Below are 27625 nucleotides of genomic sequence, written 5' to 3'. Positions count from 1 at the left end.
AACATGAGTACCCCAAATTACTAAGAAGTTCGATGGATGTCCTCTTCAAAAATTTTGACCACACACAAGCCAGAAGATTAAAAAGTTATGACCTCATATTTTTGTAAACATATTTAATTTAATGCTTTGCTGCTGCTGCTGCTGCTAAGTCGCTTCAGTCATGTCCGACTGTGTGTGACCCCATAGACAGCAGCCCGCCAGGCTCCCCCATCCCTGGGATTCTCCAGGCAAGAACACTGGAGTGGGTTGCCATTTCCTTCTCCAATGCATGAAAGGGAAAAGTGAAAGTGAAGTCGCTCAGTTGTGTCCGACTCTTAGCGACCCCATTGACTTCAGCCTACCAGGCTCCTCCGTCCATGGGATTCTCCAGGCAAGAGTACTAGATTATGTGCCATTGCCTTCTCCGAATTTAATGCTTTACATAACAATAATACAGAAGTCAGTATGTTGCAATGGTTCTCCACAGGGGGCAATTCTACCTCTCAGAGGGCATCTGGCAATCTAGAAAAGGAAAGATATAAACATCTGAATGCGGAGTTCCAAAGAATAGCAAGAAGAGATAAGAAAGCCTTCCTCAGCAATCAATGCAAAGAAATAGAGGAAAACAACAGAATGGGAAAGACTACAGATCTCTTCAAGAAAATCAGAGATAACAAGGGAACATTTCATGCAAAGATGGGCTCAATAAAGGACAGAAATGGTATGGACCTAACAGAAGCAGAAGATATTAAGAAGAGATGGCAAGAATACACAGAAGAACTGTACAAATAAGATCTTCACGACCCAGATAATCACGATGGTGTGATCACTGTCCTAGAGCCAGACATCCTGGAATGTGAAGTCAAGTGGGCCTTAGAAAGCATCACTATGAACAAAGCTAGTGGAGGTGATAGAATTCCGGTTGAGCTATTCCAAATCCTGAAAGATGATGCTGTGAAAGTGCTGAACTCAATATGCCAGCAAATTTGGAAACCTCAGCAGTGGCCACAGGACTGGAAAAGGTCAGTTTTCATTCCAATCCCAAAGAAAGGCAATGCCAAAGAATGCTCAAACTACTGCACAATTGCACTCATCTCACACGCTAGTAAAGTAATGCTTAAAATTCTCCAAGACAGGCTTCAGCAATATGTGAACCGTGAACTTCCTGATGTTCAAGCTGGTTTTAGAAAAGGCAGAGGAACCAGAGATCAAATTGCCAACATCCGCTGGATCATAGAAAAAGCAAGAGTTCCAGAAAAACATCTATTTCTGCTTTACTGACTATGCCAAAGCCTTTGACTGTGTGGATCACAATAGACTGTGGAAAATTCTTCAAGAGATGGGAATACCAGACCACCTGATCTGCCTCTTGAGAAATCTGTATGCAGGTCAGGAAGCAAGAGTTAGAACTGGACATGGAACAACAGACTGGTTCCAAATAGGAAAAGGAGTCCGTCAAGGCTGTATATTGTCACCCTGTTTATTTAACTTCTATGCAGAGTACATCATGAGAAACGCTGGCCTGGAAGAAACACAAGCTGGAATCAAGATTGCCGGGAGAAATATCAATAACCTCAGATATGCAGATGACACCACCCTTATGGCAGAAAGTGAAGAGGAACTAAAAAGCCTCTTGATGAAGGTGAAAGTGGAGAGTGAAAAAGTTGGCTTAAAGCTCAACATTCAAAAATGAAGATCATGGCATCCAGTCCCATCACTTCATGGGAAATAGATGGGGAAACAGTGTCAGACTTTATTTTTCTGGGCTCCAAAATCGCTGCAGATGGTGACTGCAGCCATGAAATTAAAAGACACTTACTCCTTGGAAGGAAAGTTATGACCAACCTAGATAGCATATTCAAAAGCAGAGACATTACTTTGCCAACAAAGGTTCGTCTAGTCAAGGCTATGGTTTTTCCTGTGGTCATGTATGGATGTGAGAGTTGGACTGTGAAGAAGGCTGAGTGCCAAAGAACTGATGCTTTTGAACTGTGGTGTTGGGAGAAGACTCTTGAGAGTCCCTTGGACTGCAAGGAGATCCAACCAGTCCATTCTGAAGGAGATCAGCCCTGGGATTTCTTTGGAAGCAACAATGCTAAAGCTGAAACTCCAGTACTTTGGCCACCTCATGTGAAGAGTTGACTCATTGGAAAAGACCCTGATGCTGGGAGGGATTGGGGGCAAGAGGAGAAGGGGACAACAGAGGATGAGATGGCTGGATGGCATCACTGACTCGATGGACGTGAGTCTGAGTGAACTCCGGGAGTTGGTGATGGACAGGGAGGCCTGGCATGCTGCGATTCATGGGGTTGCAAAGAGTCGGACATGACTGAGCAACTCATCTGATCTGATCTGATCTGAAGACATTTTGATATTTACAACTTGGGGTCAGGGCTCAGGAAGGCTAGGGAGAAGAAGTGCCAATGACAGCTAGTGGCTGAAGGCCAGAGATGCTGCTAAACATCCTAAAATGCACAGTACAGCTCCCACCCAACAAAGAATTATCCAACTTAATAGTGCCAGGGTTAAGAAACCTCAGCATAGAGTAATTCATTCAAATTACTGGACAGCAGTACCATTTCTCCTCTCTCAGGATCAATCTCAAATGAGAAATTAGCCTTTCTGAATACTAATCCTCTAAAAACTCTTAATACTAATACTTAGACTCTACTAACACTAATTATTAAGATAATATGGAATTTAAATGAATGGATTTCTTAGAAGGCTATAAAACAGCTATGAAAATACATGAAATAAACACATACATATGTTTAAAAAATAAACAAATACATACTAGATTTAAATAAGAGAAAAAAGATAAAGAAAGCACTTACTGTAAAAATGTTCTAAATTCTGAAGCTTCAAAGTTCTCCACAGTGACATGTTCATGATTTTTTAAGTTATCTGTATGTCCAACAGTATGAAAATAGAAATCAGGAACCCTTGCTAAAAGGACTGCTTTGTGTGCTTTGAACAAAGTACAACCTATAGAGAAAGTAACATCTGTGTGTACTTCTTCTCTTAGAAGCCTATAAGGAATAAAAAGGAACCACAGTTTAATTAGTGATGCTTAGAAACATACAATACACTCATTTTTATAAAATAAATTTTTAACATAACACATACACTAAAAATACAGATAACAAAATAATATGAAAATGAGCTTATTCTCAACTCATTCAAAGAACATTGTTTAATGTTGGTTTAGAATGCAATTTTCTAAAATTTATAATGAAAACAAGGGTAATTACACTGAAAGAGAAAGACTACTTTTTCAAAAAATATCTTTTCTTTTTAATTCCTTCTAACAATAAAGTTATCTTCTACATAGGTTGATTTTCCTTTAAAATGTACATACTTTAGATTTATTTTGGAAAGAGAACACAAAGTAATGTGTTCATTGACTACTGAATCAACTTTTAAAAATCTTACTAAAACCGAAGCCAAAAAAGTAAACAGCAAACCAGATGTGGTTATAATAGACAATTCAGACCAGAAACTGGTACACTATTGTGTTCTATTGTTAAATACAAGTCTGAATTGCAGGCTTAGCTGTCAAGACTGTGACATTTAAGCCCTTTTCCATCAACCACCCCCCCCCAAAAAACAAGAACTAATCATGCTCTAATCTCTATTATCAAAATGATGGACTCATGTGGAAAGCCCATTCAATGTGGACAGAACTAATGTGCAGACATAGTTATGGTAAAGCTGTCACGTAAAGTGACAGAAGAACAGAAATCAGCATCATAAGAGAAAACTGTCATACAATCTCTTTTTCTGTGTGCTAACTCTGTATTTTTACTCTGCAACATTAAATAATACTTCAGATTACATAACATTATCATCAGCAAGGTATGCATTCTCAGAGGACTTCTGAATTGCAGGATATAACTGGTGATCACACTAAAACATTACAAGAGGTACAAGTATGGATAAAGACCTCATTACAGTGAAAGGTTAGAATGCTGCCACTGACACACTCCCCCAAGACTCAGTTAACGGCTCTTTCCTCTGGTCCCTCAGTACATACCTCTGTTCATAGCACTTCTGTCATCGCATCATTATTATTTTTATATATCTTTCTCCCTGCCAGATAATGAACTCCCTAAAGGCAAAAACTGTGTATCTTCATTAGATAGCTCAATCTCTGCTTTTTGGATTTTGTTATATTTTATGCTAAACAAAACAAATGTTTCAGAGCACAAAGCTTTTAGAACCTTGGAAACAGTGACCAAACAAGATGCATTTTAGTTAATATTTTACTAAATTATTTTCATAAGTGATTGTTAAATTTACACAAAAATTTATTGATTTTCCAAACATTAACAAAAACTCAAATTGTACAAATACTCCATTTATTCTCCTTCCCACCCATCTTCTATCCTTCCCCTGCTCCTCTCCAAATAAATAAACAAGCATTTACTTAGGGGAGCTGACAGCCATACAGTTCATTGGGGAATCTGTCTTGTTTATAATAGATGCTCAGGAGTATTTGTCAAATAAAAAAGTCAATGTGTTTTTAAAAATGTTAATGTGAAAATGCAGTGCTTTTTATTTTATAAAACCACTTGGATCAAATACAAGTAAATCCTGTTATCTGTTGCTGTTGTTTAGTTGCTAAGTTGGGTCTGACTCTTTTGCGACCCCATGGACTGTAGCCCATCAGGTTCCTCTGTCCATAGGATCTCCCAGGCAAGAATACTGGAGTGCATTGTCATTTCCTTCTCCAGGGGATCTTCCTGACCCAGGGATCAAACTGAGTTTGGTCAAATCCTGCATTACCAGTAGGATTCTTTACCACTGAGCCACCAGGGAAGCCCCTGTTATCCGTTAAAAGTAACAGTATCTGACTAAGGGGAGGTTTATGGTTCATCTAATAATAAACCCTAGTGGAAGGACAGGTTGGAGGAAAGGCTCAGTGGTGTCCAGACCCAGCTTTCTTGCATCTTATTTCTCTGTCAAGTACTGTACTCACCTATCAAAAGCATTTTAGTCCACTGATTAAACCAAATTTCTCACTAAAAATTTATTGAGCATGTAATATGAACTAAGCACTGGGGACAGAAAGATGACTAAAATATAGTATCTGCCCTCAAGGAGTTTATAGAAGAGATGGAGGCCAGGTCTGAAAAATAAAAAGTATGAAATATTCAATAGGACAAACTAGTAAAATTTTTTCAGGGACAGTTATAAGAGAAGACCTTATAGAGGATAGGAAAACCATATGGAATTTTAAAGACTGAGTAAGAGTTGGTCAAGAAAGCAATGCAAAGTAGGAGGGATTCCTGCCTCCATGTTCCTCACAAAGGTTTGTGTGAGTGTGGAGCTACAAATTGGTCAATAGAGTACTGAGAGATAAGAAGTGACAGATGAAGCTGCAGGGATAAAGATGGGTAAGAGGCAAAGAGCTTAACTCTGTCTCACAGCTGATGGGGAATGACCAAATAGTTCAAAACACGGGCAATTTTATTTTTCAAAATATTATCTATTATTGTGTAGAAAAGGAATTAAGGGAAAATGAGACTGGAGGGAGAAAAACTACTGCCCAACACAAATGAATGATGTACATGGCTTGAGCCAGGAGAGAAACAACAGTGATAGAAAATGAGGGATTAACTTAAAATATATTTAGGTAATACAATGGCCGCTGCTGCTGCTGCTAAGTCACTTCAGTCATGTCCGACTCTGTGTGACCCCATAGATGGCAGCCCACCAGGCTCCCCTGTCCCTGGGACACTGGAGTGGGTTGCCATTTCCTTCTCCAATGCATGAAAGTGAAAAGTGAAAGTGAAGTCCCTCAGTTGTGTCCGACTCTTAGCGACTCCATGGACTGTAGCCTACCAGGCTCCTCTGCCCACGGGATTTTCCAGGCAAGAGTACTAGAGTGGGGTGCCACAGGAGTTGGTAACTGGATGCAGAAGGTGAAGGCAAGGAAATAACCTAGGATCTCTCTCATAGTTAGCTTAGACAGCTGGGGGCTGGTGATGTCACCAGCCATTTTATCTTCTATGCCAACTTCCCTCCTAAACTCCAGACATATTTTCAATTGTCCCCTGGATAAGGTTTCCTGAACATTCACCATCCTCCTTCCTTTTGAAGGTCCTAGGATTCAGCACCATCTTCTGTTTCTCTTTCTCTGTGTTTCCACATGTAATTGGTCACCACGTCCATGAACTGCACACAGAAATCCATTTTATCTTTTCCTTTTTCACTGCAGTTATGTATCCCCTGACTATCACAAAAATCTAGTTGGTTTCCTTTTATTTTTTTCCAATTTCTTTCCTCAATTCAAGATCTAATTATGCGAATCCTGTATTTTTAAAATATCAATGATTCGCCACTGCTTCCAGAATACATTCCAAATTCTTCACTGAACAAAGGTCTCTATGATCTAGTCTTAGTTTTACCCATTCACCCTCATGTACTGTCACTTTGCTTGCCATACCCACAATCCCCTCCCAAATAAAGCTACCAAATTGTGCCACATGCCCCTGAAGCTCTTAGTCACCTCTGAATGGATAAGCAACTGAGCCAAGGTTAACCACTAGCCAGTGGGGTAGTTAAACAAGTGAACTCTAGCAGAGATATTCTATAATAATCAAGAGCCAACTGATGGAACTCTTAAGGGAGTTTTAAAGAAAATCCAAGGTATAGTAAGAAAAGGGAATGGGTAAGGAGAGAAGCAGAAATGAAGGAATAAAGGTACTGGAAGATCATTTCACATAACTACCATACTTCAGAGAAAGAACATTGACTGGATCTGTATTCTGGCCGTGAGACCTTGGGCAAATCACTTTAATGTCCTGGAACCAGACTGCCAAGGTTCTTATTCAAACTTAACCACTTCTCTTGATGCTTTGCTTCCTCTGCCTTTTCTAAAACCAGCTTGAACATCTGGAAATTCACGGTTCACATATTATTGAAGCCTGGCTTGGAGAATTTTGACCATTACTTTGCTAGTGTGTGAGATGAGTGCAATTGTGTAGTAGTTTGAGCATTCTTTGGCATTGCCTTTCTTTGGGATTGGAATGAAAACTGACCTTTTCCAGTCCTGTGGCAACTGCTGAGTTTTCCAAATTTGCTGGCATATTCCAGATGAACTTCCAGATGTTCAAGCTGGTTTTAGAAAAGGCAGAGGAACCAGAGATCAAATTTGCCAACATCCGCTGGATCATGGAAAAAGCAAAGAGAGTTCCAGAAAAACATCTAATTTTGCTTTATTGACTATGCCAAAGTCTTTACTGTGTGGATCACATCAAACTGTGGAAAATTCTTCAAGAGACGGGAATACCAGATCACCTGACCTGCCTCTTGAGAAATCTGTATGCAGGTCAGGAAACAACAGTTAGAACTGGACATTGAACAACAGACTGGTTCCAAATAGGAAAAGGAGTCTGTCAAGGCTGTATATTGTCACCCTGCTTATTTAACTTATATGCAGAGTACATCATGCGAAATGCTGGGCTGGATGAAGCACAAGCTGGAATCAAGATTGCCGGGAGAAATATCAATAACCTCAGATATGCAGATGACACCACCCTAATGGCAGAATGTGAAAAGGAACTAAAGAGCCTCTTGATGAAAGTGAAAGAGGAGAGTGAAAAAGTTGGCTTAAAACTCAACACTCAAAAAATTAAGATCATGGCCTCCAGTCCCATCACTTCATTGCAAATAGATGGAGAAACAGTGGAAACAGTGGCAGACTTTATTTTTGGGGCTCCAAAATCACTGCAGATGGTGACTGCAGCCATGAAATAAAAAGACGCTTACTCCTTGGAAGAAAAGTTATGACCAACCTAGACAGCATATTGAAAAGCAGAGGCATTACTTTGCCAACAAAGGTCCATCTAGTCAAAGCTATGGTTTTCCCAGTAGTCATGTACGGATGTGAGAGTTGGACTATAAAGAAAGCTGAGTGCCGAAGAATTGATGCTTTTGCACTGTGGTGTTGGAGAAGACTCTTGAGAGTCCCTTGGACTGCAAGGAGATCAGACCAGTAAATCCTAAAGGAAATCAGTCCTGAATATTCATTGGAAGGACTGATGCTGAAGCGGAAGCTCCAATACTTTGGCCACCTGATGTGAAGAACAGACTCATTGGAAAAGACCTTGATGCTGGGAAAGATTGAAGGTGGGAGGAGATGGGGATGACAGAGGATGAGATGGTTGGTTGGCATCACTGACTCGATGGACATGAATTTGAGTAAGTTCCGAGAGTTAGTGATGGACAGGGAAGCCTGGTGTGCTGCAATCCATAGGGTCTCAAAGAGTTGGACATGACTGAGCGACTGAACTGAACTGAACCTGATGCTTAGTTTCCTTATCTGTTAAATGGGACCAGCAACAAGATTTACCTCACACTGGAATAAATAAAACATTGCATGTCAGCCCAGTGTCCAGTAGGATGGTAATAAGTATTAGGTATTTTTATTACAATTGTCTTGAACAATCATCCATATCTCAATGAAGTCTTATAAGAGAATTGTTGTCATACCCCAAGCAACTTTCCAATTCTACATCAAATCTAGCTTTTTGACAACTGAAACTGTTTCCCATTTTTCCTCATTTCTCCATATATCCTATTGCCTTGAGTAACCCAGAGGTGTCTCTGTTCCTTGCTGTTTGGTACAATCCAATATAACTTGCTTTCCCAAAATAAATCAAGCTCTTCCAAATCTCTATGCCCTTATAAAAGCCATTCTCCTCCCTTAGATACTCTCCAACTTCTCCTTTCCTAATTTCTACCTAATAAAATTTTAATCAACCCCAAGAGATCACTCAACCATCACCTATAAAGCCTCACCCAAGTCACCCCCTTCCCCATTCCTTTTCTTTGGCTATTATCTCTCTCACTAGAGTGCAAGCATAATATCAAAGTCATATCTTACTAACCTTTGATTCTTTAAAATGTAATACAGTGTTAAGTACATGGGTGCTTGCTACTTCATTAATATTTGTAGAATAAATCAATGATATTGCTGTGCTTGAAGACGAATTTAACATAGCATTCAAGGTGGCTGGGTGAGCATATGAAAATTTTTTATTGTTTTTAAAACAAAACCTTTGCTTGTAACAAGAACTTGGGAGTTCAGGATCCTATCCTTATTTGCTGTATGAGGATAAATTGTTCATCTGCTATACTTTCTTTATTATCAAATTTATTGTTGGAGTCAGTTCCTATCTATTGGGAAGTACAACTAAGTCTCCATAAATGCTATAGTAACTCTAGGGCAATATCCATCACCTGCTATACTTTTAACTTCATTTTTATATAAATTAGGAGTATTACTTTCCTTAAATTCATGACAACGTCAAGGCTAACAATAAAGCCAGAAGAATAAAGCCACTTAAGAAAAGGCATGCCTCATCCTTAAGAGATTCATCCTAGAAGCAGATGAATCACTCTTTTTTTTTTTTTTTTTTCTGTCTTTTACATCAATTCCCCCAGTGATGGAGACAAGGCAGAATCTCTCATGGAAATGCCCACATTAAAAGGACTTTTTTTTTTTCTAACTTTATAAAGTTCAGTTTATATTAATAGCTTCTGGAGCTTTAACTGTGAGCCACAGTAAGTACTTTAAATGTTGCACAACTGTTAGTTATTAGTATTGACAGTAATTAGGTGTACATTGGTTGAGTAGTTCTCAACCAGAGACCCAGGCCAGCAGCATCAGCATTAGCTGGGGTGCGTGCCTGCTAAGTTGCTTCAGTCATGTCCGACTTTTGCGACCCTATGGGACCTTGTTAAAAATGCAAAAGTCACCTAGGACCTTGTTAGACATTTAAAAATCTCAGGCCCCATCCCAGACCAACTGTACCAGAACAAGGGTCTGGGCCCCAGAATAGCTAAGCCCTCCAGGTGATTCTGATGCACACTAACGTTCAAGAATCAATGTTTTGGTAGAAATGGAAACTAGGGAATATTTCTGAGCTTCATTTTCTTTAAAAACAGGGATGACTCTCCCGAGATTCATCACAGCCTGAGTTAAGCTTCACAACAACTCTGCATTTGCTTAAGTCCTCACTGGAGCTGGGAGTTGCCGGGAGCCTCTAGGAGGAGAGGGGAAGTCAGGTTCGAATCAGGAAGTATTTCTATGTATGCATTTCTGCTAAACCGTTTAAAGAAAGCTAAGAAGAAAGATACCTCCAACGCTCAGGTGAGTTGTCCCGTTTTTACTCATTGTAAATACTCACCCTTCTACCTAATTTTATCATTTTTTCTTAGAACCGTTTAAGCTTATATAAAGTTGTGTTTCAGGACCCCGAAACCTGGGTCCACCCCGACATTAACGAAAGCCTTTCAAGACCTAAGTCTGCCCGTGTTCGGAGTATTTTGGCATCAACTGATGCCGCACAGAACTATGATAGTAACTTTGGTTTCCCTCTTGAACCTGGTACATGGTCTCCAGATTGGTTATACAGGGGGAGCGAACCCGCCAGTTAGTAAAGAGACTAGAGAGCCTCCCTCGGTGGCCCGAGGCGAGGAGAACAAAGAAGGAAGGGATGGAGAAACAGAGAAGGAGCCACGGTTTCTGGTCCAGAGAGGGGAGCGTTTACAACTGAAGGAGCCTAAGTTCCCGCCTCCTCCTACCTGAGCAGATCCTGGCTGAGCTGCTCCGACACCATCGCCTTCAGCCGGCGCCGCTCACAGGGTCCCTTCCTTTGCAACCCCTTACTGCAAACTCCGGGGGATCCCAGAGGTACCCCGGGGGACGCGCTATCCTCCCCACAGCGGGCCATGTCCCAGAGAAGCACGGCGGCACCCCGCAGGCCCAGGACAAGGTCTCACTTCCCAGCCTCAAGAAGAAGGGGGCGTTTCCAACCGAACGCTCGGCTCCTACCCGGAATCCGCCCCCTAAAAGAAAAGGTTGACGGCCTCTCGTGTGTTTGTTGACGGTCCGTTAGGGCCGCCAGACCTCAATACCGGAGAATGTTTGACGCCGGGCCGGAGCCGGCACGTGACCTGGGAGGGTGTGCGCAGGCGCGGTAGCTCTGTTTACCTCCGCCAGCAGGCAGTCCGACCCCTATTGCCCAGGGAGGGAACTGTTCTTCGGGACTCGCCGGTTCTGCTGTTTACCCCTGTCCCTATGCTTTCTGGTTGGTGCTAACCAGTCGGGTAAATGAATGCTTTATTGAGAGCAGCGTTAAAATCAGCCAGTGCAGTCTCTCAGCACTTTATCTTCCTGGATGTGTCAGCGCTTTTTTCCCCCAGGAAAGACAAGTTCACTGGCCGTTTCCTGCGGCGAGTCACACTCCGTCATTTACCCGCTTTGGGCAAGAAAAATTGGGGGTGTGAGTGTTGAGGAAGCCTTCCCTGGTGGCTTAGTCGGTAAAGAGTCTGCCTGCAATGTAGGAGACCTAGGGTTCGATCCCTGGGTTGGGAAGATCCCTTGGAAAAGGAAATGGCAACCCACTCCAATATTCTTGCCTGGAGAATTCCATGAACAGGAGCCTGGCGGGCTACCGTCCACGGGGTCACAAGTGTGTTGAGGAAGGAACTTCGTAAAATCAACAGGAGTTTCAACACTCCTGAGCTCCCTGCAAAGGGTGTATACAGCTTCTAGAAGACTCCTTTCCCTTCTAATCCAGGGAGTGGCTCATATAACTGCCCTTGAACTTTAGCTGAGCAATGGTCAGTAATATTGCAGAGGTTTGCGTATAAACCTGTAAAATTGTATGAGGTGGGAAAAGGAAGTAAGATTGTAGGAGCAGAGCCTTGAATTTCGCGGGGAAGTGGGTGGATTGATGAGCTACAGAGTTTTGAATATTTTGGAGTGAAGAAAAGAGCTAAATCGAAATCACTTTAAAAGTCTTTTGGTATTTTTTTATTTGATTACTTCTTCCTAAGGAAGAAGTTTCAATCTTTGTGCTTCATTCAGAAACTGCACAAGGTAACAAGTAATAAGTTGGTACTAATTGCTTGGAAAATACATGGATCTTGTACCATAATATTAGCCAAGAAGTAGCCATTTCTCAGAATAATGACCTAAATTATTCAGACACCTTATTTCTGAAAAACATAGTGGCTAATTGATTCTTAATTATTCCTGTAGAAAGGAGTGTCAGAGATAATAGGTTGATGTTTATTGAGTGCTTTTTAGGTGAGAAGACTGCTCTACCTGCTTTCTATGTATTAACTCAACTAATTTTTACAACCATTGTTTATGTTGGTACTGCTATGAGCCCCATTACAGATGGAATGAGGAAGTTGAGGCATGAGATGCTAAGTAACTTAGCCCAGGTCACACAGCCAGTATGGGTGGTACAGGTATTAAAACCAGGCAGTTCAGCATCAGATCCTTTCTGTTCAAAGTCCCCTAACATCTCTACCATGCCCCTTTATATGCTGATGAAGCTAAAATTAGTCTACTCTCTGGTTGGGAATGGATAAACACATGGTTTCTGGTCCATGTAAATTTAATTCTCTTAAACTGCCTTAGGCAGCTTAGTCAAGTTTGTGAAGTAATTCAAGAAAAAGTACCCTCTTTCAAAACAAAACAAAAATAGTGTTAATGGTGCTATGTATTCCACAATCTGAAATTTTTTATTTAAAATGTTATTCTTATTTTAATATATTTACAAATGTAGTCATTCATATCTTAATAGGAGTGAAATTATCAAAATTTTTCCCTCAGAGGCTTTATGATCAGGAACACTAGAAAGTCCTACTGTAACAGGAGCTCTGAGTGTAAACAGTACTAAACTCATAATTTTATTTAGGGTTGGCCTTAATTGTGATCCTCATGTGGTAAAATTGCCTTGGAAGGCAAAAAAGCACTCCAAGCACTATGATTTCATGAAAAGCGATTCTCTTGAAAGTGTTTTTTCTTTCTTTAAAAATGTTTTCATATGAAGTATTTCAAACAAACAAATCAGTTCAGTTCAGTTCAGTTCAGTTGCTCAGTCACGTCCAACTACTTGCGGCCCCATTGACTGCAGCACGACAGGGTTCCTGGTCCATCACCAACTCCCAGAGCTTACTTAAATTCATGTCCATTGAGTTGGTGATGCCATCCAACCATCTCATCCTCTGTTGTCCCGTTTCCTCCTGCCTTAAATCTTTCCCAGCATCACGGTCTTTTCCAGTGAGTCAGTTCTTCCCATTAGGTGGCCAAAGTATTCACCTTCAACGTCAGTCCTTCCAATGAATATTCAGGACTGATTTCCTTTAGGATGGACTGGTTGGATTTCCTTGCTGTCCACGGGACTCTCAAGAGTCTTCTCCAACACCACAGTTCAAAAGCATCAATTCTTTGGTGCTCAGCTTTTTTTAGTCCAACTCTCACATCCATACATGACTACTGGAAAAACCATAACCTTTACTACACCGACCTTTGTTGGCAAAGTAATGTCTCTGCTTTTTAATACACTGTCTAGCTTGCTCATAGCTTTTCTTCCAAGGAGCAAGCGTCTTTTAATTTCATGGCTGCAGTCACCATCTGCAGTGATTTTGGGGATCCCCTCAAAAAAAGTCTCTCACTGTTTCCATTATTTCCCCATCTATTTACCAAGAAGTGATGGGACAATCACTTCAGATCGTCCATCAGATCACTTGGGATCGACCGCCCATCATGGATGCCATGATCTTAGTTTTCTGAATGTTGAGTTTTAAGCCAACTTTTCACTTTCCTGTTTCACTTTCATCAAGAGACTCTTTAGAGAGGCTCTTTAGTTCTTCACTTTCGGCCCTAAGGGTGGTATCATCTGCATATCTGAGGTTATTGATATTTCTCCCGGCAATCTTGATTCCAGCTTGTGCTTCATCCAGCCCAGCATTTCGCATGATGTACTCTGCATATAAGTTAAATAAGCAGGGTGACAGTATACAGCCTTGATGTACTCCTTTTCCTATTTGGAACCAGTCTGTTGTTCCATGTTCAGTTCTAACTGTTGCTTCCTGTCCTGCATACAGATTTCTCAGGAGGCAGGTCAGGTGATCTGGTATTCCCATCTCTTGAAGAATTTTCCACAGTTTGTTGTGATCCACACAGTCAAAGTCTTTGGCATAGTCAATAAAGCAGAAGTAGATGTTTTTCTGGAACTCTCTTGCTTTTTTGATGATCCAATGGATGTTGGCAGTTTGATCTCTCGTTCCTCTGCCTTTTCTAAATCTAGCTTGAATATCTGGAAGTTCACAGTTCATGGACTGTTGAAGCCTGGCTTGGAGAATTTTGAGCATTACTTTGCTAGCATGTGAGATGAGTGCAACTGTGTGGTAGTTTGAACATTCTTTGGCATTGCCCTTCTTTGGGATTGGAATGAAAACTGACCTTTTCCAGTCCTGTGGCCACTGCTGAGTTTTCCAAATTTGCTGGCATAATGAGTGCAGCGCTTTCACAACATCATCTTTTAGGATTTGAAATAGCTCAACTGGAATTCCATCACTTCCACTAGCTTTGTTTGTAGTGATGCTTCCTAAGGCCCACTTGACTTCACATTGCAGGATGTCTGGCTCTAGGTAAGTGATCACATCATTGTGGTTATCTGAGTCATAAAGGTTTTTGTATAGTTCTTCTATGTATTCTTGCTACCTCTCCTTAATATCTTCTGCTTCTCTTAGGTCCATACCATTTCTGTCCTTTATTGTGCCCATCTTTGCATGAAATGTTCCCTTGTTATCTCTGATTTTCTTGAAGAGATCTCTAGTCTTTCCCACTCTATTGTTTTCCTCTATTTCTTTGCACTGATCGCTGAGGAAGGCTTTCTTGTCTCTCCTTGCTATTCTTTGGACTCTGCATTCAAATGGGTTTATCTTTTCTTTTCTCCTTTGTCTTTGGCATCTCTTCTTTTCACAGCTATTTATAAGGCCTCCTCAGACACCCATCTTGCCTTTTGCCATTTCTTTTTCTTGGGGATGGTCTTGATCACTGCCTCCTGTACAGTGTCACGAATCTCCATCCATAGCTCTTCAGGCACTCTATCAGATCTAATCCCTGGAATCTGTCACTTCCACTGTATAATCCTAAGGGATTTGATTTAGGGCATCCCTGGTGGCTCAGATGGTAAAGCATCTGTCTACAATGTGGGAGACCCAAGTTCGATCCCTGGGTCGGGAAGATCTCCTGGAGAAGGAAATGGCACCCCACTCCAGTACTATTGCCTGGAAAATCCCATGGGAGGAGGAGACTGGTAGGCTACAGTCCATGGGGTTGCAAAGAGTCGGACACGACTGAGCAACTTCACTTCACTTCATACCTGAATGGTCTAGTGGTTTTCCCTACTGTCTTCAATTTAAGTCTGAATTTTGCAATAAGGACTTCATGATCTGAGCCACAGTCAGCTCCCAGTCTTGTTTTTGCTGACTGTGTAGAGCTTCTCCATCTTTGGCTGCAAAGAATATAATCAATCTGATTTTGGTATTGACAATCTGGTGATGTCCATATGTAGAGCCTTTTCTTGTGTTGTTGGAATGACCAGTGCGTTCTCTTGGCAAAACTCTGTTAGCCTTTGACCTGCTTCATTTGGTAACTCAAGGCCAAATTTACCTGTTACACCAGGTATCTCTTGACATCCTACTTTTGCATTCCAGTCCCATATAATGAAAAAGACATCTTTTTTAGGTGTTAGTTCTAGAAGATCTTGTAGGTCTTCATAGAACTGTTCAACTTCAGCTTTTTCAGCATTACTGGTTGGGGCAGAGACTTGGATTGCACGGCATGGCTCATAGTTTCATTGAGTTAGACAAGGCTGTGGCTATTATTAACAAATAAATAGAAATCAGCAATTATGAAGATTTGGGTATATATGCTGTACCAATTTTTCTTTCCTTTTTCATCTTTTATTGCTTCCTTCCTTTTTTCCTTCCTCCTTCCTTCTCCCTTCTCCTTCAGTCCCTTTCTTCTTTCCATTCTTTCTCCGTCTTTCTTCCCTTTCTTCTAAAAATTTTCCAAGTAAAAACCCAACATCATTTCATTTTACTCCTATATACTTCAGTTTGCATCTCTTAAAAAATCTGTACATTTTCTTGTATAACTGCTGCTGCTAAGTTGCTTCAGTCGTGTCTGATCCTATGCAACCCCATAGACGGCACCCCACCAGGATCCCCCATCCCTGGGATTCTCCAGGCAAGAACACTGGAGTGGGTTGCCATTTCCTTCTCCAATGCATGAAAGTGAAAATTGAAAGTGAAGTCGCTCAGTTGTGTCTGACTCTTAGAGACCCCATGGACTGCAGCCTATCAGGCTCCTCTGTCCATGGGATTTTCCAAGCAAGAGTACTGGAGTGGGTTGCCATTGCCTTACATTACCAAACCACTAATGGTATTCCTTATTAATTGACAATAATTCCATTTACAATATAGCCCATTGTAAAATTTTCCCAACTATTGTACAAACTATATTTTACAGTTGATTTGTTTGGATCAGTTTTCAAACAAGATACAGGGTTTTATTTGGTTCTTTTGTCTCCTGAGTTTCTTCTAATTTAAAAGAGTTCCCTCTCCTGTATTTTCCCTCATGACATTGACATTGTGGCAGAAGCCTAAGCAATTTGAGCTGTAGAGTATGCCACATTTTACATTTGACTGCTTTCTGCAAGCATCATTTGGTATGCTCATTTATCCCATATATTTCCTGTAAATGGAAATTGTAAAAAATAAATAAGAGGCTTATTTTTTGTTGTTGTTGTTCAGTTGCTAAGTTGTGTCTCTTCTTTCCAACCCCATGGACTGTAGCATGCCAGGCTCCTCTGTTCTCCACTGTCTCCCAGTTTTCTCAGATTCGTGTCCATTGAGTCCATGATATTATTTAACCATCTCATCTTCTGCTGCCCCTTTTCCTTTTGCCTTCAGTGTTTCCCAGAATCAGGGACTTTACCAATAAGTCAGTTTTTCCCATTAGGTGGTCAAAGTATTGGAGCTTCAGCTTTAGCATCAGTTCTTCCAATGAATATTCAGGACTGATTTCCTTTAGGATGGACTGGTTTGATCTCCTTGCAGTCCAAGGGACTCTACTCTCAAGAGTCTTCTCCAGCACTATGATTTGAAAGCATCAATTCTTTGGCGCTCAGCCGTCTTTATGGTTCAACTCTAGCATTCATACCTGACTACAGGAAAAACCATAGCTTTGACTATTCGAACCTTTGTCAGCCAAGTAATGCCTTTGCTTTTTAATATGCTGTCTAGGTTTTTATATCTTTCTTTTCAAGGAGCAAGCATCTTTGAATTTCATGGTTGCCATCCTCATCCGCAATGATTTTAGAGCCAAGAAAATAAAATCTGTCACTGCTTCCACTTTTCCCTCTTCTATTTGACATAATGTGATGGGACCAGATGCCATGATCTTAGTTTTTTAATGCTGAGTTTCAAGCCAGCCTTTTCACTCTCCTCTTTCACTCTCATCAAGAGTTTCTTTAGTTCCTCTTCACTTTCTGCATTTAGAGTGGTATATCATCTGCATATGAGGTTGTTGATATTTCTCCCAGCAATCTTGATTTCAGCTTATGGTTGACTCATCCAACCTGGCATTTCACATGATGTACTCTGCATATACAGGCTTCCTGGTGGCGCTAGCAGTAAAGAACCCCCCTGCCAATGCAGGAGACATAAGAGAATCAGGTTTGATCTCTGAGTTGGGAAGATCCCCCTGAAGAGGTCATCACAACCCACTCCAGTATTCTTGCCTGGAGAATCCCATGGACAGAGGAGCCTGGCAGGCTACAGTCCACAGCATCACAAAGAGTCAGATATGACTGACCGACTGAGTACGCAGGAGAGTGCACTCTGCATATAAGTTAAATAAGCAGGGTGATAGTATACTGCCTTGACGTACTCCTTTCCCAATTTTTAACCAATCAGTTGTTCCATGTCTACTTCTAACTGTTGCTTATGACCTGCATATAGGTTTCTCAGGAGGCAGGTAAGGTGGCCTTGGTATTCCCATGTGTTTAAGAATTTTCCACAGTTTGTTGTGATCCACACAGCCAAAGGCTTTAGGTAGTCAATGAAGCAGAGGTAGATACTTTTCTGGAACTCTTTCACTTTGTCCATGATCCAGTGAATGTTGATAATTTGATCTCTGGTTCATTATATTCAAGTTCAACTTTTTAGCAAAAACAATTTTATAAGTGATATATTAGTTTTCTATTGCTGCTTTAACAAATCACCACGGACTTTGTGGCTTAAAAACAATACATATTTTTTACTATAAGTTGGAAGTCCCACTTGGATCTCACTGGGCTAAAATCCAGCTTGGGCCAGGCTGCATCCTTTACTGAGGGCCCTAGGGCAGAGTTTACTTGCCTTTTCCAGCTTCTCAAGGCTGCCTATGTTCCTCAGTGCTTGGCTTTGCTTCTCCATCATCAAAGCTAACCCGCTGAGTCCTTACATTGCATCATCCTGAAGTCTTCTTCTCCTTCCTGCTCCCTCTTTTGAGGACCGCTGTGATTACTGGGGACCAAGTGGATAATCCAGGAGAATCTCCTTGTTTTAAGGCCACCTAACTAGCAACCTTAATTCCATCTGCAACCTTAATTCCCCTTTGCCATGTAACCTAACACATTCACAGATGCTAGAATTAGGAACATGGACATCTTTCGGGGCAGAGGGAGCAGGCATTATTCTGCCTTCTACAAGAAGTAATTCATTTTGAATCAAATCAGAAGGCACATAATTTTTAGTTATCCCCAGTTTAATGTTGCTAAAATATATCATTAATTTTCATCTGATAGTTTTATCTGTTGAAGACTCACTCTAATCGGTTAACTGTGGAGTAAAATCATTTTATAATTCTATCACTCTTTCTACATTTATTTGATAGAAATTTGCTGGAAATCTTCTTGTAAAGAAGAATTCTCCCTCATCTATTAGAAATACTGGATATTCAGATATACATTTCATACTGCCAAGGCAGAATAAATGTTTAATTATCTTATGTAAATTATCCTTTCTGAAAGACCTACTCATATTATAGAAAGTCATATGCTTTACTCAAAATCTACTCACTTAAATGTTTATCTCATCTAAAAAAATACCTTTACATCTAGAATAATGACTGACCAAATACTGATATATGGGTACCATGGCCTAACCAAGCAGACATATGTTTAGAAGATATTCACTCTTCTCTTCTTGTGTGTCTCTCCTTTACTCTCACACTACCACCACATTCGCAACATTGCTGACACCAAATGTGTGGAGCGTTTTACACACACCAACCAATTCTGTGATACCAGCTGGATGCCAGACAATTTAACTCAACTCTGACACTATGTGGAGGTAGCATCAGATCCAACAGGTTAAAGGTTCAGTCCCACAAGACTGCTCCCTCCTTCAGATGCCAATTGCAAGTCCAGGTTGTTGCTGTGATTCGGACCAATCACCTAGAAATAGAAGGTTCCCATAATCCTCTCCTTGGGGTCAATTAATCTGCTAGAGCAGCTCACAGAACCCAGGGGAATAGTTTTCTTACTGTTTGCCTGTTTATTATAAAAGGATGTGATAAAAAATACAAGTAAGCATCCAGTGGAAAGAGGCAAGGTATATAGGAAGGGCACAGAGCTTCCATGTCCTCTCTGACTGTGCATCTCTGGTAGCACCTCCATGTATTCACCAACCCAGAAGCTCTCCAAAATCTATGCTTTGAAGTTTTTTATGGAGGCTTCATCACATAAGTTGACTGATCATTAACTCTCTTTCCAGCCCCTCTAGAGAATGAAGGGGTGAAGATTTCAAGCTTCTAATCATGGGTTGGTCTTTCTGGTGATTAGCCCCCATCCAGAAGCCCAAGAGTCACCTCAAAAGAACAAAAGAGTCTCCTATCACTCACAAAATCCCAAGGGATTTAAAAACCCTATGTCAAGAATGGGAATCGAAGACCAAATATTAAAACTAAGGATGCTCCTAATTCTCTTGCACGTGTGCTAAATTGCTTCAGTTGTGTCCTACTCTTTGCGACCCTATGGGCTCTAGCCTATCAGGCTTCTCTGTCCATGGGATTCTCCAGGCAAGAATGCTGGAGTGGATTTCCATGCCCTCCTCCAGGCAGTCTTCCCAACCCAGGGACTGAACCCTCATCTATTATGTCTCCTGCATTGGCAGATGGGTTCTTTACCACTAGCTGCCACCTGGGAAACCTAATCCTCTTATCACTTAGGAAAATATAAGAGTTTTTAGAAACTTTGTGTTAGGGACTGGGGCAAAGGCCAATACATATTTTCTATTATTTCACAACATATATAATTTACCATCACAGTATCAAAGTATGCATATTTAGGTAATAAAAATGTAAAGAGATACAGGAAGCGAAACTATAAAAATCAAGAAAATAATCTAATTTGGGGAAGAAGGAAGAGATTGTAATTATGACTGGGGGCATAGAGGAACTTGTAGGCTGGAAAAATTTTAATATCGGATCTGAGTTAGCTGCAACAGTGTTTATCTTAAAATAGATTATATTTATAATATATAATATACTCATGTAATTATTATTAGCTACAGATTTGTTTGATATAGTTTTTAATCTGTATGCATTTTACAATAAAAAGATTATTTTAAGTGTTACCTTTTACAGAGATAGAAAACAAACTAGTGGTTATCATAGGGGAGAGAGACAGGGGTTGCAAATAGGAGTAGGGGATTAAGAGTATACTATTATGTATAAAATAAGCTACAAATATATTGTACAACACAGGGAATATAGCCAATATTTTATAAAAACTATACATGGAGTATAACCTTTAAAAATTGTGAATCACTATATATATACCTGTTATTTATATTATATTGTATATAAAATATACTTTAATAAAAAAATGTTAGAGAGTTTAGATAAAGCTGTGTTTGACATTTTGTAGAGTATAATGAAATAATGACTCTGATATTTTGTATGTTGTTAGTCACTAAGTCGTATTCGACTCTTTTGCCATCCCATGGACTGCAGCCCAACAGGCTCCTCTGTCCATGGGATTTCCCAGGCAAGAATACTGGAGTGGGTTGCCATTTCCTTCTCCAGGGAATCTTCCTGACCCAGGGATTGAACCCTCATTTCTTATGTCTTCTGTATTGGCAGGTGGATTCTTTACCTCTGAGCCATCAGGAAAGCCCATATTTTGTAAAGCTCACTATCTAATTAGAAATAATTTCAAAGTTTACTGAATATTTGAGTTATAGTACCATTGTTTGAATAAAAATACACCTTGGTAACTTTTTTTAAGTGAAATCTCTTATTTAAATGAGTAATTTCCAGTACATTTAAAAAGATCATTGTAGAGACTTCCCTGGTAGTTAAGCAGACTCCTGGCTCCTGTTGCAAGGGACTTAGATTTCATCCCTGGTCGGGAAACTAGATGCCACAGGCCACATCTTAAGAGTTCACATGCTACGGTTAAAGATCCTGCATGCCACAACTAACACTCGGTACAGCCAAATAAATAAAAATTAAAACAAAATTACTGTATTTTAATTACATATGTATGCACTATTTTCATGGGACTATCAAGCTAGGTGATTGCTAGAGAATGAATATTTGTGTCCTCCCAAAATTCATATGTGGAAACTTAATCCCCAATGTGATGGTATTTGGGGATAGGGGAGATCATCCCCAGGGGGAGATGATTATGTCTCAAGGGAAGAGGCTGCCTAAGAGTGATTAGTGCCCAGGGGATGCCACAGAGGTGCAGTGATTAGGACTATGTGCTTTCGCTGTCTAGGGCACTGGTTCAAGCACTTCTAGAGGAAATAAGATTCTACAAGCTATACTGCACAACCAAAAATAAAAATTAGAAAAAATAAATAAGAGAGACCTCAGAGAGCTCCCTCTGCCCCTTTGGCCAGGTAAGTACACAGTGAGAAGACATCTATGAACCAAGAAGCAGGCTGTCACCAGACACTGAATCTGCCAGTGCACTGATCTTAAACCTTGCAGCCTCCAGAGTTGTGAGAAATACATTTTGGTTGTTTAAGGCACCCAGCCTATGGTATTTTTGTTATAGCAGCCCGATTGGACTAAAATAGTGTGGATTATGAAATGCCACTTATCCATCTTCTTTTCTCAAATCTGAACTGCATGGAAATTATTTCAAAATCTGATTTTTTTTCTTTCCCTTTCCTTAAGCTTTCTCCATCTGCTTACCTTTCTCCCATTCTTATCTCTTCTTTCTACTCTTTTGAAATACCGGGAAGCTAACTAATAACATTTAAGCTTTAGGGACCCCACTTGCACAAGCCCTTGCAAAGCTCTAGTAGGTGCAAAGCCCTAGGAATGTGTCTACTTGGGTATGTTTTTGTAAGGTTTGCAAAAGTAAGAGATTTTGACTACAAGTGATCAAGACTCTTTCTCTTTAGTCAAATGTCCTTTCATATCTGGTGGCATTGAGTGGCTGTAGGCATTTTGGGGATTCAGCCACAATCTGAGTTGTGGATACAGTAGTTTGAGTTAGCAAGGCATATTTATTGGTTCAAAATCACTTCTACATCTGGATAAGTTGTAGTTCCCTGTCCTGGTGTAGGAATGGCTTCTAAGAATACTTCACTGATTTGTCCTACAAAGTGACATGAAGGGTTAGGGCTCAAGATCACATCACTCTGTGAAGATTTATAGCAAAGGATGCTGGGAGTATGTGGATAATGAAGAAAGTACAAAAAAGTAAGTAGAAGCCTCAGTTTTCATGAGTGCCTAGTCAGAATGGAAGGAATATTCTCAGTAATGCAGAACATGCAACTATAAACTTTTCTGCTTTTGCTGAGAATCATACATAACAGAATTTATCAGAATTTCTGTATTTATAACAAAAGAAATAGAGGAAAACAACAGAATGGGAAAGACTGGGGATCTCTTCAAGAAAATCAGAGATACCAAAGGAACATTTCATGCAAAGATGAGCTCAATAAAGGACAGAAATGGTATGGACCTAACAGAAGCAGAAGATATTAAGAAGAGATGGCAGGAATACACAGAAGAACTGTACAAAAAAGATCTTCACGACCCAGATAATCACAATGGTGTGATCACTGACCTAGAGCCAGACATCCTGGAATGTGAAGTCAAGTGGGCCTTAGAAAGCATCACTACGAACAAAGCTAGTGGAGATGATGGAATTCCAGTTGAACTATTTCAAATCCTGAAAGATGATGCTGTGAAAGTGCTGCACTCAATATGCCAGCAAATTTGGAAAACTCAGCAGTGGCCACAGGACTGGAAAAGGTCAGTTTTCATTCCAATCCCAAAGAAAGGCAATGCCAAAGAATGCTCAAACTACCGCACAATTGCACTCATCTCACACGCTAGTAAAGTAATGCTCAAAATTCTCCAAGACAGGCTTCAGCAATATGTGAACCGTGAACTTCCTGATGTTCAAGCTGGTTTTAGAAAAGGCAGAGGAACCAGAGATCAAATTGCCAACGTCTGCTGGATCATAGAAAAAGCAAGAGAGTTCCAGAAAAACATCTATTTCTGCTTTATTGACTATGCCAAAGCCTTTGACTGTGTGGATCACAATAAACTGTGGAAAATTCTTCAAGAGATGGGAATACCAGACCACCTGATCTGCCTCTTGAGAAATTTGTATGCAGGTCAGAAAGCAACAGTTAGAACTGGACATGGAACAACAGACTGGTTCCAAATAGGAAAAGGAGTTCGTCAAGGCTGTATATTGTCAGCCTGTTTATTTAACTTATACGCAGAGTACATCATGAGAAACGCTGGACTGGAAGAAACACAAACTGGAATCAAGACTGCTGGGAGAAATATCAATAACCTCAGATATGCAGATGACATCATCCTTATGGCAGAAAGTGAAGAGGAACTAAAAAGCCTCTTGATGAAAGTGAAAGTGGAGAGTGAAAAAGTTGGCTAAAAGCTCAACATTCAGAAAACAAAGATCATGGCATCCGGTCCCACCACTTCATGGGAAATATATGGGGAAACAGTGGAAACAGTGTCAGACTTTATTTTTTGGGGCTCCAAAATCACTACAGATAGTGACTGAAGCCATGAAATTAAAAGATGCTTACTCCTTGGAAGGAAAGTTATGACCAACCTAGATAGCATATTAAAAAGCAGAGACATTACTTTGCCAACAAAGGTTCGTCTAGTCAAGGCTATGGTTTTTCCTGTGGTCATGTATGGATGTGAGAGTTGGACTGTGAAGAAGGCTGAGCGCCGAAGAATTGATGCTTTTGAACTGTGGTGTTGGAGAAGACTCTTGAGAGTCCCTTGGACCGCAAGGAGATCCAACCAGTCCATTCTGAAGGAGATCAGCCCTGGGATTTCTTTGGAAGGAACGATGCTAAAGCTGAAACTCCAGTACTTTGGCCACCTCATGAGAAGAGTTGACTCATTGGAAAAGACTCTGATGCTGGGAGGTATTGGGGGCAGGAGGAGAAGGGGACAACAGAGGATGAGATGGCTGGATGGCATCACCGACTCAATGGACGTGAGTCTGAGTGAACTCCGGGAGTTGGTGATGGACAGGGAGGCCTGGCGTGCTGCGATTCATAGGGTCGCAAAGAATCGGACACGACTGAATGACTGATATGATCTGATCTGATGTCTATTAGTTAGCTTTCCAGATATTGCAGTGTTTTGTGATTTCTTTTCACATTCTCAATAATCACTTTCATAGCTTAAAAATAAATAAATAAAAAGTTCAGGCAGCTATGCCATTTATAACTGTTTCAATGGTACTACCAGTACTGTATCTTCCTAATGTTTATTTTTATTTTGTCTTATAAATATGGACATTGGGCCACTCTGAGAAAGAGCAAAGAAGGCTTTATGCAGCAGATCCAATCCTTTTTGGAGAGAATAATGATGGCAAGAATGTATTTATTGCTAATAGAGCTCTTAATGAGATATTTTCTCTGCAACAATGAGGGAGAGGTGGTGGGCTATAATGTTCCTCTGGCTTTACTTTAGCAAAAGAAGACACTTCATTTTTACTTATTTACTTATTTTACTTACTTGAAGCAGAATAATAAAGGCACCATGCTGAGTGAACAAAGTTATAAGGAGATTTCTTATTTTTCTACCTTTAGACCACACTGAAACAAACTTACTATCTTAAGAAGAAAATTAGGTACTATAAAATCAAATTGAAATATATATTCCTTAAGTAAACTTTAAATATCATAATTAAGTGTACAGGCCACTTAGAATAAAAACCATTGTATTTTTCCTCAAAGGATAATTTTTATTTCAATTATAGTTTTAACTTGGATGTTACTTTCACCATTTTCAGGGCTGATTTTAACATCTGAATGCAATCATCAAGCCTGTACTGGTTGTGGTAATGAATAGACATAGGCTGCCTGGAGGTCTAAGTATGAACTAAATAACTTGGCATATGCTGGGTGCTTCAGGGCAAATTTCTTAAAGGTCCTGTATGAAATGCGGTCTGAGTTTGGTCCAGCTATCTCCCGAAAGAGTGTGGAAACATCAAGATCTGGTACTCCAAAAGCTGCCCGAAGTATAGCAGCTAATTCCTGTTCAGTTATGAAACCATCTTTATCAAGATCAAAAAGCTTAAATGACATTTGCAGAATCTTTTCAGTGTTGACAGGATTGCATAGGACGGTCAGACCTATCACATACTCTCTGAAGTCTATGGTGCCATCGTTGTTCCTGTCAAAGAGGGCAAAAAGTTGTTGCAAGGGCTTTGAAATTGGGAGTTTCAAATAATTTGCAAATTCCTCAATTCCTATCTTCCCTCCTTTGGAGGCAACTGCAATTTCAGCATATTTATCCAAGCACTGATGAATATTATCCCAATCTAACTTTAAATTCTGGCTAATTTTTGTAAATTCCACCAAACCAGCTTCCATAGGTAGTTGAAGGTTACCTGCAGAAATCATCAGTCTGCAGTCTTCGTAAGTGTGGTCTGTCACGGGCACCCCAAGAGCATTGGCCATGATGATCCTCACTGTGTTGGCAAAAAGGACAGGGTCTTTTTTCTCTTGGACGTTTGGAATATAAACAGGCATAAACTCAACTTCTACCCTGGTGAATGGTTGACTCAGGGTCAACATACAGGCCTGGAAGCCCGTAAACCCCTGCCAGGTCCAGGTCACCGTGTCCAGGGGGTTTGGGTACCTGAGCAGCACGGGCTGCACAGGCACCCCTGGAGAGAAGGCCCCTAGTTTAAAAGTGACCAGACAGCTGCGGTTGGTACACACTCCTTCTGGGAAAATCAGGATCTGTGGCCACTGTCTGTTAGATGTCACTCGCTTCAGGATTTCCTCCCGTGTGGTCTTCCTGGAATTGGGGTCATCTCGGGTCACAAGCACCGGCTGCGTTGACAATAAGAATTTCCCAGCCACCGGGATATTCACGTTCTGACTCGCAGAGACCACTGAGGGTAACCCTGCCACGACACAGGCGATCGCATCAAAGAAACTGGAGTGCGGGGCTGCCACGAAGATGCGGGCTTCATCTCGGGTGGCTTTTTTCCCTTTCACTTTAACCAGGAACCCTGCTAAAAAAAAAGTCACCTGAAACAAGAACTTTAAAGTTGGTTGCGCCAGTCTTCTCCAGTTCTTGGCCGGCTTGGTTGGTTGAGCACGACGGCCTATGGTGGAAAGCGCAGCCACGGGCCAGAGGAAGATGAAGAGGAAGGCAATGCAGGACACCCGCACAGGCACCAACACGGTCCCCATGAGGACGATGTAGGCCCAGCGCCACGCGCTGATATGCGTGTGCTGCACGAAGGGGTTTTCCACTGCCGGCGGGAACAGGGACTTGTTCGTCTCTCGGCTGAAAGCGGATTCCAACGCAGCCTTGGGGTCCACCACCGCAGGCTCAGAGTCCAACGGCGGAGAAGTGGAGCTCAACATCGCAGGCTCAGAGTCCAACGGCGGAGACGTGGAGCTCAACACCGCAGACTCGGGGTCCGAGGGCGGAGACCTGGAGCTCAACATCGCAGGCTCCGAGTCCAACTTCCCAGGCTCGAAGTCCAAAGTGGGCTGTGCCATGAGGCCGACTTTTCCGGTCTCAGGGTGCCTGTAGCTTGGATCTGGGGGCAGCCCCCGGAGTGCACCCCTTCCCTATATTTAAGTGCTCTTTGTTTGCACATAAGTGGAACGCTTTGAGGCAATTGTGAGTTAATAGGAAATGATGTATTACCTTTAAAATCAGAAGAATCAAAAATGGTAAATGATGTAACAGGAGAATTAGAACCATGTCAACAGTACAATCTTTTCTGCTTTTTTGTAAATGGCCTCCTTTTGACATATATGCTTAGTAAATTATTTTCACATAACAACTTCTGTTGTCTATTATATACCTACTAAGGATCTATCAAATAGATGAATATTTGTTAATCACAACTTTTTTAATTTAAATGCCTTTACCAGTCAAGTTTGCTTACTGTGAGATGCTTTGGCAATTGGTAAGTCAAATTTATTTACTCTTCCTACAAATTGATTTCTGCAGAGACAGGACTGTTTCTCTCTCTCTTTTTTTTTTTTTGGACTGTCTCTTTATACTATGTTTAACTGATGGCACCCTTGAGGCTTTATATCTGTTGCAAGCACTCTTCTATGGAAACATACAATGAAAATTAGAAAACACCATTATCATAGGCCAGGATCAGTCATGGCACGTTTTGACCCATATTCTTAATATTAGTCCAGATGAACTGGTCAGCGTTCCAAAGTGACATAAGTAACAACAACAAGAAACCTTAAAATCACATTTGTCAGAAACAGGTTTTCG

General features: G+C 40.9%; 2 protein-coding genes and 1 long non-coding RNA gene across 10 annotated transcripts in view; 1 reads left to right on the top strand and 2 right to left on the bottom strand.

Moving 5' to 3' along the window:
• BTBD8 (BTB domain containing 8) overlaps positions 1–11077 on the bottom strand; it is a 93769-nt gene extending 82692 nt beyond the window's left edge. For 2 of the 8 annotated variants that reach the window (XM_086391121.1, XM_086391122.1), the window contains exons 1-2: positions 10573–11077; positions 2814–3008 (exon numbers count right to left, since the gene is read on the bottom strand). In XM_086391121.1, the coding sequence (XP_086247247.1) occupies positions 2814–3008; positions 10573–10721 (344 nt within the window). In that variant the 5' untranslated portion in view covers positions 10722–11077. Of the gene's footprint in view, positions 1–2813; positions 3009–7022; positions 7149–10572 lie in introns of all 8 variants that reach the window. The other 6 variants (XM_086391127.1, XM_086391124.1, XM_086391128.1 and 3 more) reach the window with 6 other exon arrangements.
• LOC147375795 (uncharacterized) overlaps positions 10002–27625 on the top strand; it is a 30624-nt gene continuing 13000 nt past the window's right edge. The window contains exon 1 of the long non-coding RNA XR_015160472.1: positions 10002–10138. This is a non-coding gene — a long non-coding RNA (uncharacterized LOC147375795). The remainder of the gene's footprint in view (positions 10139–27625) is intronic.
• Positions 25086–26980, bottom strand: LOC147375796 (lysophosphatidylcholine acyltransferase 2B-like). The gene has a single exon (XM_086391133.1). The coding sequence runs from the start codon at positions 26881–26883 to the stop codon at positions 25183–25185; it is 1701 nt and encodes a 566-aa protein (XP_086247259.1). The 5' UTR covers positions 26884–26980; the 3' UTR covers positions 25086–25182.

This window comes from Bos grunniens, chromosome 3 (assembly GCF_055505025.1).
Source record: "Bos grunniens cultivar Pamir isolate PY7600 chromosome 3, Bosgru_T2T1.0, whole genome shotgun sequence".
NCBI lineage: Eukaryota > Metazoa > Chordata > Mammalia > Artiodactyla > Bovidae > Bos > Bos grunniens.
Note: the sequence above shows the minus strand (reverse complement) of the source record. Positions and strands in the feature narration are given on the sequence as shown.

Excerpts from the sequence above, each read along its gene's own strand:
- LOC147375796 (XM_086391133.1), bottom strand. The coding sequence starts at position 26,883 with ATGGCACAGCCCACTTTGGACTTCGAGCCTGGGAAGTTGGACTCGGAG.